We start from the raw sequence: 19329 nt of genomic DNA on the forward strand, positions 1-19329 counted from the left end.
TGGCAAGGCCAGCATTTATTGCCCATCCCTAATTGCCCTCGAGAAATGAGCATGGGGAGTGAGCCTGGGGAGTGAGAATGCGGAGTGAGCCTGGGGAGTGAACATGGGGAATGAGCCTGGGGAATGAGCCTGGGGAGTGAGCCTGGGGAGTGAACATGGGGAATGAGCATGGGGAGTGAGAATGTGGAGTGAGAATGGGGACTGGGGAGTGAGCCTGGGGAGTGATCCTGGGGACTGGGGAGTGAGCCTGGGGAGTGAGCCTGGGGACTGGGGAGTGAGCTTGGGGAGTGAGCCTGGAGAGTGAACATGGGGAATGAGCATGGGGAGTGAGAATGCGGAGTGAGATAGGGACTGGGGAGTGAGCCTGGGGAGTGATCCTGGGGACTGGGGAGTGAGCCTGGGGAATGAGTCTGGGGAATGAGACTGGGGAGTGATCCTGGGGACTGGGGAGTGAGCCTGGGGAGTGAGCCTGGGGACTGGGGAGTGAGTCTGGGGAGTGAGCCTGGAGAGTGAACATGGGGAATGAGCATGGGGAGTGAGAATGGGGAGTGAGCCTGGGGAACGAGCCTGAGGAGTGAGAATGCAGTGTGAGAATGAGGAGTGAACATGGGGAATGAGCCTGGGGAGTGAACCTGGGGAGTGAGAATGGGGAGTGAGAATGGGGACTGGGGAGTGAGCCTGGGGAGTGAGCCTGGGGACTGGGGAATGAGACTGGGGAGTGAGCCTGGGGACTGGGGAGTGAGCATGGGGAGTGAGCTGGGGAATGGGGAGTGAGCCTGGGGAATGGGGAATGAGCTGGGGAGTGAGCATGGGGAATGAAAATCGGGAGTGAGCCTGGGGAGTGAGCCTGGGGAGTGAGAATGGGGAATGAGAATGGGGACTGGGGAGTGAGCCTGGGGACTGGGGAGTGAGACTGGGGAGTGAGCCTGGGGACTGGGGAGTGAGCCTGGGGAGTGAGCATGGGGACTGGGGAGTGAGCCTGGGGAATGGGGAATGAGGTGGGAAGTGAGCCTGGGACGTGGGGTGTGAGCCTGGGGAGTGAGCCTGGGGAGTGGGGAGTGAGCCTGGGGAATGGGGAATGAGCTGGGGAGTGAGCATGGGGAATGAAAATTGGGAGTGAGCCTGGGGAGTGAGAATGGGGAATGAGAATGGGGAGTGGGGAGTGAGCCTGGCGACTGGGGAGTGAGACTGGGGAGTGAGCCTGCAGACTGGGGAGTGAGCCTGGGGAGTGAGCCTGGGGACTGGGGAATGAGACTGGGTAGTGAGCCTGGGGACTGGGGCGTGAGCATGGGGAGTGAGCTGGGGAATGGGGAGTGAGCCTGGGGAATGGGGAATGAGCTGGGGAGTGAGCATGGGGAATGAAAATCGGGAGTGAGCCTGGGGAGTGAGCCTGGGGAGTGAGAATGGGGAATGAGAATGGGGACTGGGGAGTGAGCCTGGGGATTGGGGAGTGAGACTGGGGAGTGAGCCTGGGGAGTGGGGAGTGAGCCTGGGGAGTGGGGAGTGAGCCTGGGGAGTGGGGAGTGAGCCTGGGGTGTGGGGAGTGAGCCTGGGGAGTGGGAAGTGAGCCTGGGGAGTGAGCCTGGGGAGTGAGCCTGGGGAGTGGGGAGTGAGCCTGGGGAGTGGGGAGTGAGCCTGGGGAGTGAGCCTGGGGAGTGGGGAGTGAGCCTGGGGAGTGGGGAGTGAGCCTGGGGAGTGGGGAGTGAGCCTGGGGAGTGGGGAGTGAGCCTGGGGAGTGGGGAGTGAGCCTGGGGAGTGGGGAGTGAGCCTGGGGAGTGGGGAGTGAGCCTGGGGAGTGAGAATGGGGAGTGGGGAGTGAGCCTGGGGAGTGGGGAGTGAGCCTGGGGAGTGGGGAGTGAGCCTGGTGTGTCGAGGGGCTGCTGCACCCTTCCATGTTGGAGCTGTTTTGCCCGTTCTGATTGGTGCCTGGGTTTTACTGGACTGGTGGGACCAGGATGTTTGCAGGTCCTGTGGAACCTCCTGGAATATCGCCCAGACAGTCAATAACTGTGAAACTGTACTCACTGAAAGGGTTAAACGGTAGAGGTCAGTGAAGGGTCAGAATACAATAATCTACAAGATTGCGAGCTCTGCTGGTGGAATGATGGTTGTTTATTTGTGCACCGTTTCTCTCACTAACTCTGCAAAGCTCATCCTTCCAATCCTCTTCCCAGACATAAAGTGGATGAGTTATGTGAGAGAGGTCGTGGCCGAGGGAAACGCTCGTGTCAGGAATGTGGGAGGTGCTGTAAGAAAGCCAGCACCCTGAAGATCCACCTACAGACTCACAACAACTCGCGTCCTCATCACTGCAAGATCTGCAATTGCTCCTTCAAAACAAAAGGTAGGGGCCCTCTCTCTGAGGGCAGACAGACCCCTGTCAGAGGGGACCGGCCGTTGACCCCTGTCAGAGGGGACCGGCCGTTGACCGCTGTCAGAGGGGACCGACCGTTGACCCCTGTCAGAGGGGACCGACCGTTGACCCCTGTCAGAGGGGACCGGCCGTTGACCCTTGTCAGAGGGGACCGACCGTTGACCCCTGTCAGAGGGGACCGACCGTTGACCCCTGTCAGAGGGGACCAACCATTGGAACCATTAACCAAAAAGCTCTCTCATTTTCTCAGGGAACTTAACAAAGCACACCAAGTCCAAGGTGCACAGTGAAAAGCACATGGAGCCAGAGGTCTGGACATGCCCAGAGGAGAATGTTCCTGTGGAAGATGGTGGAAGGTGTGCTGACAGAGATGATCAAGGTGTGATATCATTATTGATGGCAAGGGTTGGTTTGTGCTCTGTAGGTGGGGAGTTCCTAATATCCCAGGTCTATAAGGGCAGGGGTTACACGCAGGACACACCTCTCCTTGCCGTGCACCTTGACCCTGGCCCCTTCACCTGACCCACAGAGATGATTCCAACTGCCCTTCGAAGTGAGTTTGTTAAATTTGTGTGGGCGGAGGGAAAGTGAGATGGACTGTCAGAGCCACAGGCCTGTGGACATTGTGAGATTAAACAATGATCAGAGTCCTCACAATCAGACAATTCACAGCACAGCTTCAGAAATACTCTGATCTTCAATCTCAGGCCTTAATTGGATGAATTCTAACTCTCGATTCTTTCATTCAAGTCATTTACAAATCGAGTGAAAGGCTGAGGCACCAGCACCCTGGGGACACCACCAGTCACACCCTGCCAATCACAGAGCCTTCCCTTCATCCCCACTCTCTGTCTCCAAACTCACAACCAATTATTGACCAGAGCTACAAAGTTACCCCGAATTGTTGGCCCCGGCTATGGGTGGAAAGTTTTCAAAAGACCCATCAGCTTTAACATTCACCACAGTAAATCTCAGGAGACAAGGGTTTCCTGTTACTGGCAGTGAATTGCTTGAAAATCAGGTGTCATTGGAGCACAAGCTTGGCTGGCAGTGACTGGGACACAGACTGTGAGGAACTGGGACACAGACTGTGAGGAACTGGGACACAGACTGTGAGGAACTGGGACACAGACTGTGAGACTCTGGGACACAGACTGTGAGGAACTGGGACACAGACTGTGAGGAACTGGGACACAGACTGTGAGACTCTGGGACACCGACTGTGAGACTCTGGGACACAGACTGTGAGACTCTGGGACACAGACTGTGAGGAACTGGGACACAGACTGTGAGACTCTGGGACACAGACTGTGAGACTCTGGGACACAGACTGTGAGGAACTGGGACACAGACTGTGAGACTCTGGGACACAGACTGTGAGACTCTGGGACACAGACTGTGAGACTCTGGGACACAGACTGTGAGGAACTGGGACACAGACTGTGAGACTCTGGGACACAGACTGTGAGACTCTGGGACACAGACTGTGAGGAACTGGGACACAGAATGTGAGACTCTGGGACACAGACTGTGAGACTCTGGGACACAGAATGTGAGACTCTGGGACACAGACTGTGAGGAACTGGGACACAGACTGTGAGACTCTGGGACACAGACTGTGAGGAACTGGGACACAGACTGTGAGACTCTGGGACACAGACTGTGAGACTCTGGGACACAGACTGTGAGGAACTGGGACACAGAATGTGAGACTCTGGGACACAGACTGTGAGACTCTGGGACACAGACTGTGAGGAACTGGGACACAGACTGTGAGACTCTGGGACACAGACTGTGAGGAACTGGGACACAGACTGTGAGACTCTGGGACACAGACTGTGAGACTCTGGGACACAGACTGTGAGGAACTGGGACACAGACTGTGAGGAACTGGGACACAGACTGTGAGACTCTGGGACACAGACTGTGAGGAACTGGGACACAGACTGTGAGACTCTGGGACACAGAATGTGAGACTCTGGGACACAGACTGTGAGACTCTGGGACACAGACTGTGAGACTCTGGGACACAGACTGTGAGGAACTGGGACACAGACTGTGAGACTCTGGGACACAGACTGTGAGACTCTGGGACACAGAATGTGAGACTCTGGGACACAGACTGTGAGGAACTGGGACACAGACTGTGAGACTCTGGGACACAGACTGTGAGGAACTGGGACACAGACTGTGAGACTCTGGGACACAGACTGTGAGACTCTGGGACACAGACTGTGAGGAACTGGGACACAGACTGTGAGGAACTGGGACACAGACTGTGAGACTCTGGGACACAGACTGTGAGGAACTGGGACACAGACTGTGAGACTCTGGGACACAGAATGTGAGACTCTGGGACACAGACTGTGAGACTCTGGGACACAGACTGTGAGACTCTGGGACACAGTCTGTGAGACTCTGGGACACAGACTGTGAGGAACTGGGACACAGACTGTGAGGAACTGGGACACAGACTGTGAGACTCTGGGACACAGACTGTGAGGAACTGGGACACAGACTGTGAGACTCTGGGACACAGACTGTGAGGAACTGGGACACAGACTGTGAGACTCTGGGACACAGACTGTGAGACTCTTGGACACAGACTGTGAGACTCTGGGACACAGTCTGTGAGACTCTTGGACACAGACTGTGAGGAACTGGGACACAGACTGTGAGACTCTGGGACACAGTCTGTGAGACTCTGGGACACAGACTGTGAGGAACTGGGACACAGTCTGTGAGGAACTGGGACACAGACTGTGAGACTCTGGGACACAGACTGTGAGGAACTGGGACATAGACTGTGAGGAATTGGGACACAGACTGTGAGGAATTGGGACACAGACTGTGAGGAACTGGGACACAGTCTGTGAGACTCTGGGACACAGACTGTGAGGAACTGGGACACAGTCTGTGAGACTCTGGGACACAGACTGTGAGGAATTGGGACACAGACTGTGAGGAACTGGGACACAGACTGTAAGACTCTGGGACACAGACTGTGAGACTCTGGGACACAGACTGTGAGGAACTGGGACACAGACTGTGAGGAACTGGGACACAGACTGTGAGCAACTGGGACACAGACTGTGAGACTCTGGGACACAGACTGTGAGACTCTGGGACACAGACTGTGAGGAACTGGGACACAGACTGTGAGACTCTGGGACACAGACTGTGAGGAACTGGGACACAGACTGTGAGGAACTGGGACACAGACTGTGAGACTCTGGGACACAGTCTGTGAGACTCTGGGACACAGTCTGTGAGGAACTGGGACACAGACTGTGAGACTCTGGGACACAGACTGTGAGGAACTGGGACACAGACTGTGAGGAACTGGGACACAGACTGTGAGGAACTGGGACACAGTCTGTGAGACTCTGGGACACAGACTGTGAGGAACTGGGACACAGACTGTGAGACTCTGGGACACAGACTGTGAGACTCTGGGACACAGACTGTGAGGAACTGGGACACACACTGTGAGGAACTGGGACACAGACTGTGAGACTCTGGGACACAGACTGTGAGACTCTGGGACACAGACTGTGAGGAACTGGGACACAGACTGTGAGACTCTGGGACACAGACTGTGAGACTCTGGGACACACACTGTGAGGAACTGGGACACAGACTGTGAGACTCTGGGACACAGACTGTGAGACTCTGGGACACAGACTGTGAGACTCTGGGACACAGTCTGTGAGACTCTGGGACACAGACTGTGAGGAACTGGGACACAGACTGTGAGGAACTGGGACACAGACTGTGAGACTCTGGGACACAGTCTGTGAGACTCTGGGACACAGACTGTGAGGAACTGGGACACAGACTGTGAGACTCTGGGACACAGACTGTGAGGAACTGGGACACAGACTGTGAGGAACTGGGACACAGACTGTGAGGAACTGGGACACAGACTGTGAGGAACTGGGACACAGACTGTGAGACTCTGGGCCCCAGTCTGTGAGCTGTCGATCGGTCTCTCTGTGTATCGTCTCTTCCACTGATGTTCATTGGACATATCATTGGGATGTTTGTTGATATTTCATTGTTTGCCTGTCTCAGGTAACTTCAAACAACTACTCACCACAGCCTGTCATTTTATTGATTTTCTTTAGATCGAGGACAGAGTTTAAAGGAGACACATCATCTCTTGAAGAGAGCCCACTCACAGACTCATACTATCCCTGCAAGTCCAGCTGTACTCCAAGCCTCCGAGCGACACTCCAACCTCTTCACTGACCCCACGCCTCAGTCCATTGCTGGTTTCACCCTTTACCAACAAGGAGACTCTGTGGTTACCTCACTCGTCTCCAGCATCTCAACATCAATGATCTCTACACCTTCCATTGTGTCACAAATCCCGTCCCTTTCCAAAACCTCTGTTGTTACTTGGGCACTGCCAGTCTCCCATTCCTCAGTTGACTCCCTTTGCCCACAGATCGTAATGTGGTCTATTCCTCAAATCTCAGCCATGTCCCAGCTGCACAACCTCTCAATAGCCAAGAGTGACCTGAACAAGCTAATCAGCCCAGACACCTCCACAGATTGTGTGTTGCCATGTTGTTCACAGGCTGCAGTCCCACAACAAACAAACAACGAGGTCTTGTCTGATTTCTCAACCTCGTCTGCCTCTTACATTGAAAATGTCAGTGATCCACAAACTCCACGCTCAGTAATTAAGGCGAGTACTGTTGTTCAATCTCCAACTGCTAGCAAAGTGAGGCCACTCCCTACAGAAACACAGAGAAGTCCCAGTGAACCAATTCCAGACCTACAATCAACAGCACCTCTTCAGAGCAAGGCATCACATGAGATGGAGGTGAGTCCACTCATGGTGTTCACCAAGAGTGCAGTCGGCCAGTGGGAGAGTCGGCCAGTGGGAGAGTCGGCCAGTGGGAGAGTCGGCCAGTGGGAGAGTCGGCCAGTGGAGCACTCTCGCCTCTGAGTCAGAAGATTGTGGGTTTAAGTCCAGAAACTTGACAAAATTCAGGCTGACACTCCCAGTGCAGTACTGAGGGAGCACTGCACTGTCGGAGGGTCAGTACTGAGGGAGCACTGCACTGTCGGAGGGTCAGTACTGAGGGAGTGCTGCACTGTCGGAGGGTCAGTACTGAGGGAGCACTGCACTGTCGGAGGGTCAGTACTGAGGGAGCACTGCACTGTCGGAGGGTCAGTACTGAGGGAGTGCTGCACTGTCGGAGGGTCAGTACTGAGGGAGCACTGCACTGTCGGAGGGTCAGTACTGAGGGAGCACTGCACTGTCGGAGGGTCAGTACTGAGGGAGTGCTGCACTGTCGGAGGGTCAGTACTGAGGGAGCGCTGCACTGTCGGAGGGTCAGTACTGAGGGAGCACTGCACTGTCGGAGGGTCAGTACTGAGGGAGCGCCGCACTGTCGGAGGGTCAGTACTCCGGGAGCACTGCACTGTCGGAGGGTCAGTACTGAGGGAGTGCTGCACTGTCGGAGGGTCAGTACTGAGGGAGCACTGCACTGTCGGAGGGTCAGTACTGAGGGAGTGCTGCACTGTCGGAGGGTCAGTACTGAGGGAGTGCTGCACTGTCAGAGGGTCAGTACTGAGGGAGTGCTGCACTGTCGGAGGGTCAGTACTGAGGGAGTGCTGCACTGTCGGAGGGTCAGTACTGAGGGAGAACTGCACTGTCGGAGGGTCAGTACTGAGGGAGTGCTGCACTGTCGGAGGGTCAGTACTGAGGGAGTGCTGCACTGTCAGAGGGTCAGTACTGAGGGAGTGCTGCACTGTCGGAGGGTCAGTACTGAGGGAGTGCTGCACTGTCGGAGGGTCAGTACTGAGGGAATGCTGCACTGTCGGAGATGCCGTCTTTCGGATGAGACATTAAACTGAGGCGCCGTCTGCCCCTCAGGCGGATGTAAAAGATCGCAGGGCACTATTTGAAGAAGAGCAGGGAGTCCTGGCCAATATTGATCCCTCAATCATAGAATCATAGAATCTTACAGCATTCAGCCCATCATGCCTGTGGCGGCTCTTTGAAAGAGCTACCCAATCAGTCCCATTCCCCTGCTCTTTCCCCATAGTCCTGTCAATCTTTTCGCTTCAAGTATTTATCCAATTCCCTTTTGAAAGTTATTCTTAAATCTGCTTCCACCGCCCTTTCAGGGAGCGCAGTCCAGATCATAACAACTCACTGTATGAAAAATAGTCCCCGCCTGGTTAAGAACACAAGAAGTCGGAGCAGGACCCGGCCACTCAGCCCCTGGGCCCTCTCCGCCACCCACAGGGCCTTGACCGATCCGAACTCAGCTTCATGTCCAATTTCCTGCCCGCTCCCCATAACCCCTAATTCCCTTTCCTTAAAACATCATCATTAAAACATCTGGTCATTATCAAGGGCAATTAGGGATGGGCAATAAATGCCGTCCTCACCAGCGACGCACACATCCCATGAACAAATAATAAAAAAATCACGTTACTGTTCGTGGGATCTTACTGTGCACAGATTGGCTGCTGTGCTTCCTACATTACAACAGTGACTACACTGTACTTCAGGGGCAGTAAAGCACAGTGGGAACGTCCTGAACTCGTGACAGTCTTTCTTTCTAATCATTTTTAGCTCAAGGTTTTGGGGAGGCTGTAATTTATAGTTTTTCTTGATGGGGAGAAGTTTTTCCCCGAGTGTCCTGCCGAGGGTTTGTGTTAAAGCAACAAGTTCAGAGTGTCTGGGTCACAAGGCCCACAGCAGGAGTTCGAAACAATTCAGGTGCAAAATTGACCTGTTTCCATTGAAGAGGAATTCTGGGGCCCTTATTTTCTCTGTTGATTACAAATATCTCAGAGCCCCTCACGACCTGTGGATCAACTAATGGGAGCCTGCACTGGCTTACACAATGTCTCACAGGGATCTGAGCAGCCTCCAACCTCACGGACAGCACTGGACACTGGAGGGCAGGACGGACCTCGAGGGCCCCTCCCCCCAGCCCCGTCCCCAGCCCCTCCCCCTCACCATCACCTGACCCTCCCCAGCCCCTCCCCCTCCCCCAGCCCCGTCCCCAGCCCCTCCCCCTCACCATCTATAGCCCCTCCCCCTCACCATCTCCAGCCCCTCCCCCTGCACCATCTCGAGCCCCTCCCCTGACTATCTCCAGCCCCTCCCCCTGCACCATATCCAGCCCCTCCCCCTCACCATCTATAGCCCCTCCCCCTCAGCATCTCCAGCCCCTCCCCCTCACCATCTCCAGCCCCTCCCCCTCCCCCAGCCCCTCCCCCTCACCATCACCTGACCCTCCCCAGCCCCTCCCCCTCCCCCAGCCCCGTCCCCAGCCCCTCCCCCTCACCATCACCTGACCCTCCCCAGCCCCTCCCCCTCCCCCAGCCCCGTCCCCAGCCACTCCCCCTCACCATCACCTGCCCCTCCCCCCTGCCCCGTCACCAGCCCCTCCCCCCAGCCCCGACCCCAGCCCCTCCCCCTGCCCCGTCCCCAGCCCCGACCCCTCACCATCACCTGCCCCTCCCCAGCCCCTCCCCCCTGCCCCGTCCCCAGCCCCTCCGCCCAGCCCCTCCCCCCAGCCCTGTCTCCAGCCCCTCCCCCTCACCATCTCGAGCCCCTCCCCTGACTATCTCCAGCCCCTCCCCCTCACCATCTCCAGCCCCTCCCCCTGCACCATCTCGAGCCCCTCCCCTGACTATCTCCAGCCCCTTCCCCTCACCATCTATAGCCCCTCCCCCTCAGCATCTCCAGCCCCTCCCCCTCACCATCTCCAGCCCCTCCCCCTCTCCAGCCCCTCCCCCTCCCCCTCTCCAGCCCCTCCCCCTCACCATCTCCAGTCCCTCCCCCTCACCATCTATAGCCCCTCCCCCTCACCATCTCCAGCCCCTCCCCCTCACCATCTCCAGCCCCTCCCCCTCACCATCTCCAGCCCCTCCCCCTCACCATCTCCAGCCCCTCCCCTCACCATCTCCAGCCCCTCCCCCTCACCATCTCCAGCCCCTCCCCCTCACCATCTCCAGCCCCTCCCCCTCACCATCTCCAGCCCCTCCCCCTCACCATCTATAGCCCCTCCCCCACACCATTTCGAGTCCATCCCCCTCAACATCTCTAGCCCCTCCCCCTCACCATCACCAGGCCCTGCCCCAGCCCCGTCTCCAGCCCCTCCCTCTCACCATCTCGAGCCCCTTCCCCGACTATCTCCAGCCCCTCCCCCTCACCATCTCCAGCCCCTCCCCCTCACCACCTCCAGCCCCTCCCCCTCACCATCTCCAGCCCCTCCCCCTCACCATCTCCAGTCCCTCCCCCTCACCATCTCCAGCCCCTCCCCCTCACCATCTCCAGCCCCTCCCCCTCACCATCTCCAGCCCCTCCCCCTCACCATCTATAGCCCCTCCCCCTCACCATCTCCAGCCCCTCCCCCTCACCATCTCCAGCCCCTCCCCCTCACCATCTATAGCCCCTCCCCTCACCATCTTCAGCCCCTCCCCCTCACCATCTCCAGCCCCTCCCCCTCACCATCTCCAGCCCCTCCCCCTCACCATCTTCAGCCCCTCCCCCTCACCATCTCCAGCCCCTCCCCCTCACCATCTCCAGCCCCTCCCCCTCACCATCTCCAGCCCCTCCCCCTCACCATCTCCAGCCCCTCCCCCTCACCATCTCCAGCCCCTCCCCCTCACCATCCATAGCCCCTCCCCCTCACCATCTCCAGCCCCTCCCCCTCACCATCTCCAGCCCCTCCCCCTCACCATCTATAGCCCCTCCCCTCACCATCTTCAGCCCCTCCCCCTCACCATCTCCAGCCCCTCCCCCTCACCATCTCCAGCCCCTCCCCCTCACCATCTCCAGCCCCTCCCCCTCACCATCTCCAGCCCCTCCCCCTCACCATCTCCAGCCCCTCCCCCTCACCATCTCCAGCCCCTCCCCCTCACCATCTCCAGACCCTCCACCCAGTTCTTCAGCAGCCAATCCCGGGCCACACCCCCAGCCCCCTACACATCCCACAGCCCAGCACCTTCCCCCAGAGGCTACCCCAGCCACACACCCATTCTAATACAGTGTGTGTAATATATGTTACAGGACGATACTACACAGTGTGTAATATATGTTACAGGACGATACTACACAGTGTGTAATATATATTACAGGACTCTAATACACAGTGTGTAATATATGTTACAGGACTCTAATACACCGTGTGTAATATATGTTACAGGACGATACTACACAGTGTGTAATATATGTAACAGGACTCTAATATACAGTGTGTAATATACGTTACAGGACGATACTACACAGTGTGTAATATATATTACAGGACGATACTACACAGTGCGTAATATATGTTACAGGACTCTAATACACAGTGTGTAATATATGTTACAGGACGATACTACACAGTGTGTAATATATGTTACAGGACGATACTACACAGTGTGTAATATATGTTACAGGACTCCAATATACAGTGTGTAATATACGTTACAGGACTATACTACACAGTGTGTAATATATGTTACAGGACTCTAATATGCAGTGTGTAATATACGTTACAGGACTATACTACACAGTGTGTAATACATGTTACAGGACTCTAAGACACAGTGTGTAATATACGTTACAGGACTCCAATACACAGTGTGTAATATATGTTACAGGACTCGAATACACAGTGTGTAATATATGTTACAGGACTCTAATACACAGTGTGTAATATATGTTACAGGACTCTAATACACAGTGTGTAATATATATTACAGGACTCTAATACACCGTGTGCAATATATGTTACAGGACTATACTACACAGTGTGTAATATATGTTACAGGAATCCAATACACAGTGTGCAATGTATCTTACAGGATTCTAATACACAGTGTGTAATATATGATACAGGACTCTAATACACAGTGTGTAGTACATGTTACGGGACTCCAATACACATTGTGTAATATATGTTACTGGACTCTAATGCACAGTGTGTAATATATGTTACAGGACTCGAATACACAGTGTGTAATATATGTTACAGGACTCTCATACACAGTGTGTAATATATATTACAGGACTATACTACACAGTGTGTAATATATGTTACAGGACTATACTACACAGTGTGTAATATATGTTACAGGACTATACTACACAGTGTGTAATATATGTTACAGGCATCTAATACACAGTGTGTAATATATGTTACAGGACAATACTACACAATGTGTAATATATGTTACAGGACTATACTACACAGTGTGCAATGTATGTTACAGGATTCTAATACACAGTGTGTATTATATGTTACAGGACTATACTACACAGTGTGTAATATATGTTACAGGACTTCACGACACAGTGTGTATTATATGTTACAGGACTATACTACACAGTGTGTAATATATGTTAGAGGACTATACTACACAGTGTGTAATATATGTTACAGGACTATACTACACAGTGTGTAATATATGTTACAGGACTATACTACAAAGTGTGTAATATATGTTATAGGACTCTAATACACAGTGTGTAATATATGTTACAGGACTCTAATACATAGTGTGTAATATATGTTACAGGACTCGAATACACAGTGTGTAAGAAATGTTACAAGATTCTAATACGCAGTGTGTAATATATGTTACAGGATTCTAATACACAGTGTGTAATATATGTTACAGGACTCCAATACATAGTGTGTAATCTATGTTTCAGGCCTACAATACACAGTGTGTAATATACGATACAGGACTCTAATACAGTGTGTAATATATGTTACAGGATGCTAATACATGGTGTGTAATATATGTTACAGGACTATACTACACAGTGTGTAATATATGTTACAGGACTATACTACACACTGTGTAATATATGTTACAAGACTCTGATACACAGAGTGTAATATATGTTACAGGATTCTAACACACAGTGTGTAATATATGTTACAAGACTCTAATACACAGTGTGTAATATATGTTACAAGACTCTAATACACGGTGTGTAATATATGTTACAGGACTCTAATACACAGTGTGTAATATATGTTACAGGACTCCAATGCACAATGTGTAATATATGTTTCAGGACTCTAATACACAGAGTGTAATATATGTTACAGGACACTAATACACATTGTGTAATATTTGTTTCAGGACTCTAATATACAGTGTGTGATATATTTTACGAGACTCTAATACGCAGTGTGTAATATATGTTACAGGACTCTAATACACAGTGTGTAATATATGTTACAGGACTCTAATACACAGTGTGTAATATATGTTACAGGACTCTAATACGCAGTGTGTATTATATGTTACAGGACTCTAATACACAGTGTGTAATATATGTTACAGGACTCTAATACACAGTGTGTAATATATGTTACAGGACTCTAATACACAGTGTGTAATATATGTTACAGGACTCTAATACACAGTGTGTAATATATGTTACAGGACTCTAATACACAGTGTGTAATATACGTTACAGGACTCTAATACACAGTGTGTAATATATGTTACAGGACTCTAATACACAGTGTGTAATATACGTTACAGGACTCTAATACACAGTGTGTAATATATTTTACAGGACTCTAATACACAGTGTGTAATATATTTTACAGGACTCTAATACACAGTGTGTAATATATGTTACAGGACACTAATACACAGTGTGTAATATATGTTACAGGACTCTAATACACAGTGTGTGATATATTTTACGAGACTCTAATACGCAGTGTGTAATATATGTTACAGGATTCTAATACACAGTGTGTAATATATGTTACAGGACTCTAATACACAGTGTGTGATATATTTTACGAGACTCTAATACGCAGTGTGTGATATATGTTACAGGACTCTAATACACAGTGTGTAATATATGTTACAGGACTCTAATACACAGTGTGTAATATATATTACAGGACTCTAATACGCAGTGTGTAATATACGTTACAGGACTCTAATGCACAGTGTGTAATATATGTTACAGGACTCTAATACGCAGTGTGTAATATATGTTACAGGACTCTAATATACAGTGTGTGATATATTTTACGAGACTCTAATACGCAGTGTGTAATATATATTACAGGACTCTAATACGCAGTGCGTATTATATGTTACAGGACTCTAATACACAGTGTGTATTATATGTTACAGGACTCTAATACACAGTGTGTAATATATGTTACAGGACTCTAATACACAGTGTGTAATATATGTTACAGGACTCTAATACACAGAGTGTAATATATGTTACAGGACTCTAATATATGGTGTGTATTATATGTTACAGGACTCTAATACACAGTGTGTAATATATGTTACAGGACTCTAATACACAGTGTGTATTATATGTTACAGGACTCTAATACACAGTGTGTAATATATGTTACAGGACTCTAATACGCAGTGTGTATTATATGTTACAGGACTCTAATACACAGTGTGTAATATATGTTACAGGACTCTAATACACAGTGTGTAATATATGTTACAGGACTCTAATACGCAGTGTGTGATATATTTTACGAGACTCTAATACGCAGTGTGTAATATATGTTACAGGACTCTAATACACAGTGTGTAATATATGTTACAGGACTCTAATACACAGAGTGTAATATATGTTACAGGACTCTAATACACAGAGTGTAATATATGTTACAGGACTCTAATACACAGAGTGTAATATATGTTACAGGACTCTAATACACAGTGTGTAATATATGTTACAGGACTCTAATACACAGTGTGTATTATATGTTACAGGACTCTAATACACAGAGTGTAATATATGTTACAGGACTCTAATACACAGTGTGTAATATATATTACAGGACTCTAATACACAGTGTGTAATATATTTTACAGGACTCTAATACACAGAGTGTAATATATGTTACAGGACTCTAATACACAGAGTGTAATATATGTTACAGGACTCTAATACACAGTGTGTAATATATGTTACAGGACTCTAATACACAGTGTGTAATATATGTTACAGGACTCTAATACACAGAGTGTAATATATGTTACAGGACTCTAATACACAGTGTGTAATATACGTTACAGGACTCTAATACACAGTGTGTAATATATTTTACAGGACTCTAATACACAGTGTGTAATATATTTTACAGGACTCTAATACACAGAGTGTAATATATGTTACAGGACTCTAATACACAGTGTGTAATATATGTTACAGGACACTAATACACAGTGTGTAATATATGTTACAGGACTCTAATACACAGAGTGTAATATATGTTACAGGACTCTAATACACAGTGTGTAATATATGTTACAGGACTCTAATACACAGAGTGTAATATATGTTACAGGACTCTAATACACAGAGTGTAATATATGTTACAGGACTCTAATACACAGTGTGTAATATATGTTACAGGACTCTAATACACAGTGTGTAATATATGTTACAGGACTCTAATACACAGTGTGTATTATATGTTACAGGACTCTAATACACAGAGTGTAATATATGTTACAGGACTCTAATACACAGTGTGTATTATATGTTACAGGACTCTAATACACAGAGTGTAATATATGTTACAGGACTCTAATACACAGTGTGTAATATATGTTACAGGACTCTAATACACAGTGTGTATTATATGTTACAGGACTCTAATACACAGTGTGTAATATATGTTACAGGACTCTAATGCAAAGTGTGTATTATATGTTACAGGACTCTAATACACAGTGTGTAATATATGTTACAGGACTCTAATACACAGTGTGTAATATATGTTACAGGACTCTATTACACAGAGTGTAATATATGTTACAGGACTCTAATACACAGAGTGTAATATATGTTACAGGACTCTAATACACAGAGTGTAATATATGTTACAGGACTCTAATACACAGTGTGTAATATATGTTACAGGACTCTAATACACAGTGTGTATTATATGTTACAGGACTCTAATACACAGAGTGTAATATATGTTACAGGACTCTAATACACAGTGTGTATTATATGTTACAGGACTCTAATACACAGAGTGTAATATATGTTACAGGACTCTAATACACAGTGTGTAATATATTTTACAGGACTCTAATACACAGTGTGTATTATATGTTACAGGACTCTAACACACAGTGTGTAATATATGTTACAGGACTCTAATACACAGAGTGTAATATATGTTACAGGACTCTAATACACAGTGTGTATTATATGTTACAGGACTCTAATACACAGTGTGTAATATATGTTACAGGACTCTAATACACAGTGTGTAATATATGTTACAGGACTCTAATACACAGTGTGTAATATATGTTACAGGACTCTAATACACAGAGTGTAATATATGTTACAGGACTCTAATACACAGTGTGTATTATATGTTACAGGACTCTAATACACAGTGTGTAATATATGTTACAGGACTCTAATACACAGTGTGTAATATATGTTACAGGACTCTAATACACAGTGTGTAATATATGTTACAGGACTCTAATACACAGAGTGTAATATATGTTACAGGACTCTAATACACAGTGTGTATTATATGTTACAGGACTCTAATACACAGTGTGTAATATATGTTACAGGACTCTAATACACAGTGTGTAATATATGTTACAGGACTCTAATACACAGTGTGTAATATATGTTACAGGACTCTAATACGCAGTGTGTAATATATGTTACAGGACTCTAATACGCAGTGTGTATTATATGTTACAGGACTCTAATACACAGTGTGTAATATATATTACAGGACTCTAATACACAGTGTGTGATATATTTTACGAGACTCTAATACGCAGTGTGTAATATACGTTACAGGACTCTAATACATAGTGTGTGATATATTTTACGAGACTCTAATACGCAGTGTGTAATATATGTTACAGGACTCTAATACGCAGTGTGTAATATATGTTACAGGACTCTAATACACAGTGTGTAATATATGTTACAGGACTCTAATACACAGTGTGTAATATATGTTACAGGACTCTAATACACAGTGTGTAATATATGTTACAGGACTCTAATACACAGTGTGTAATATATGTTACAGGACTCTAATACACAGTGTGTAATATATGTTACAGGACTCTAATACACAGTGTGTAATATATGTTACAGGACTCTAATACACAGTGTGTAATATATGTTACAGGACTCTAATACACAGTGTGTATTATATATTACAGGACTCTAATACACAGTGTGTAATATATGTTACAGGACTCTAATACACAGTGTGTGATATATTTTACGAGACTCTAATACACAGTGTGTAATATATGTTACAGGACTCTAATACACAGTGTGTGATATATGTTACAGGACTCTAATACACAGTGTGTATTATATGTTACAGGACTCTAATACGCAGTGTGTAATATATGTTACAGGACTCTAATACACAGTGTGTGATATATGTTACAGGACTCTAATACACAGTGTGTGATATATTTTACGAGACTCTAATACACAGTGTGTAATATATGTTACAGGACTCTAATACACAGTGTGTAATATATGTTACAGGACTCTAATACACAGTGTGTAATATATGTTACAGGACTCTAATACACAGTGTGTAATATATGTTACAGGACTCTAATACACAGAGTGTAATATATGTTACAGGACTCTAATACACAGTGTGTATTATATGTTACAGGACTCTAATACACAGTGTGTAATATATGTTACAGGACTCTAATACACAGTGTGTAATATATGTTACAGGACTCTAATACACAGTGTGTAATATATGTTACAGGACTCTAATACACAGTGTGTAATATATGTTACAGGACTCTAATACACAGTGTGTAATATATGTTACAGGACTCTAATACACAGTGTGTAATATATGTTACAGGACTCTAATACACAGTGTGTATTATATGTTACAGGACTCTAATACACAGTGTGTAATATATGTTACAGGACTCTAATACACAGTGTGTAATATATGTTACAGGACTCTAATACACAGAGTGTATTATATGTTACAGGACTCTAATACACAGTGTGTATTATATGTTACAGGATTCTAATACACAGTGTGTAATATATGTTACAGGACTCTAATACACAGTGTGTATTATATGTTACAGGAATCTAATACACAGTGTGTAATATATGTTACAGAACTCTGATACACAGAGTGTAATATATTTTACAGGACTCTAATACACAGTGTGTAATATATGTTACAGGACTCTAATACACAGTGTGTAATATATGTTACAGGACTCTAATACACAGTGTGTATTATATGTTACAGGACTCTAATACACAGAGTGTAATATATGTTACAGGACTCTAATACACAGTGTGTATTATATGTTACAGGACTCTAATACACAGAGTGTAATATATGTTACAGGACTCTAATACACAGTGTGCAATATATGTTACAGGACTCTAATACACAGTGTGTATTATATGTTACAGGACTCTAATACACAGTGTGTAATATATGTTACAGGACTCTAATGCAAAGTGTGTATTATATGTTACAGGACTCTAATACACAGTGTGTAATATATGTTACAGGACTCTAATACACAGTGTGTAATATATGTTACAGGACTCTAATACACAGAGTGTAATATATGTTACAGGACTCTAATACACAGAGTGTAATATATGTTACAGGACTCTAATACACAGAGTGTAATATATGTTACAGGACTCTAATACACAGTGTGTAATATATGTTACAGGACTCTAATACACAGTGTGTATTATATGTTACAGGACTCTAATACACAGAGTGTAATATATGTTACAGGACTCTAATACACAGTGTGTATTATATGTTACAGGACTCTAATACACAGAGTGTAATATATGTTACAGGACTCTAATACACAGTGTGTAATATATGTTACAGGACTCTAATACACAGTGTGTATTATATGTTACAGGACTCTAACACACAGTGTGT

At 47.3% G+C, this 19329-nt stretch overlaps 1 protein-coding gene across 1 annotated transcript in view; it reads left to right on the forward strand.

The window, feature by feature from the left end:
• The window catches only part of LOC137312783 (zinc finger protein 40-like), a 65889-nt gene that overhangs the window by 19803 nt on the left and 26757 nt on the right, over positions 1 to 19329 (forward strand). The window contains exons 3-5 of the mRNA XM_067979217.1: positions 2175 to 2344; positions 2625 to 2753; positions 6502 to 7205. Of these exons, the coding sequence (XP_067835318.1) occupies positions 2175 to 2344; positions 2625 to 2753; positions 6502 to 7205 (1003 nt within the window). The remainder of the gene's footprint in view (positions 1 to 2174; positions 2345 to 2624; positions 2754 to 6501; positions 7206 to 19329) is intronic.

This window comes from Heptranchias perlo, unplaced genomic scaffold (assembly GCF_035084215.1).
Source record: "Heptranchias perlo isolate sHepPer1 unplaced genomic scaffold, sHepPer1.hap1 HAP1_SCAFFOLD_433, whole genome shotgun sequence".
NCBI classification, from domain to species: domain Eukaryota; kingdom Metazoa; phylum Chordata; class Chondrichthyes; order Hexanchiformes; family Hexanchidae; genus Heptranchias; species Heptranchias perlo.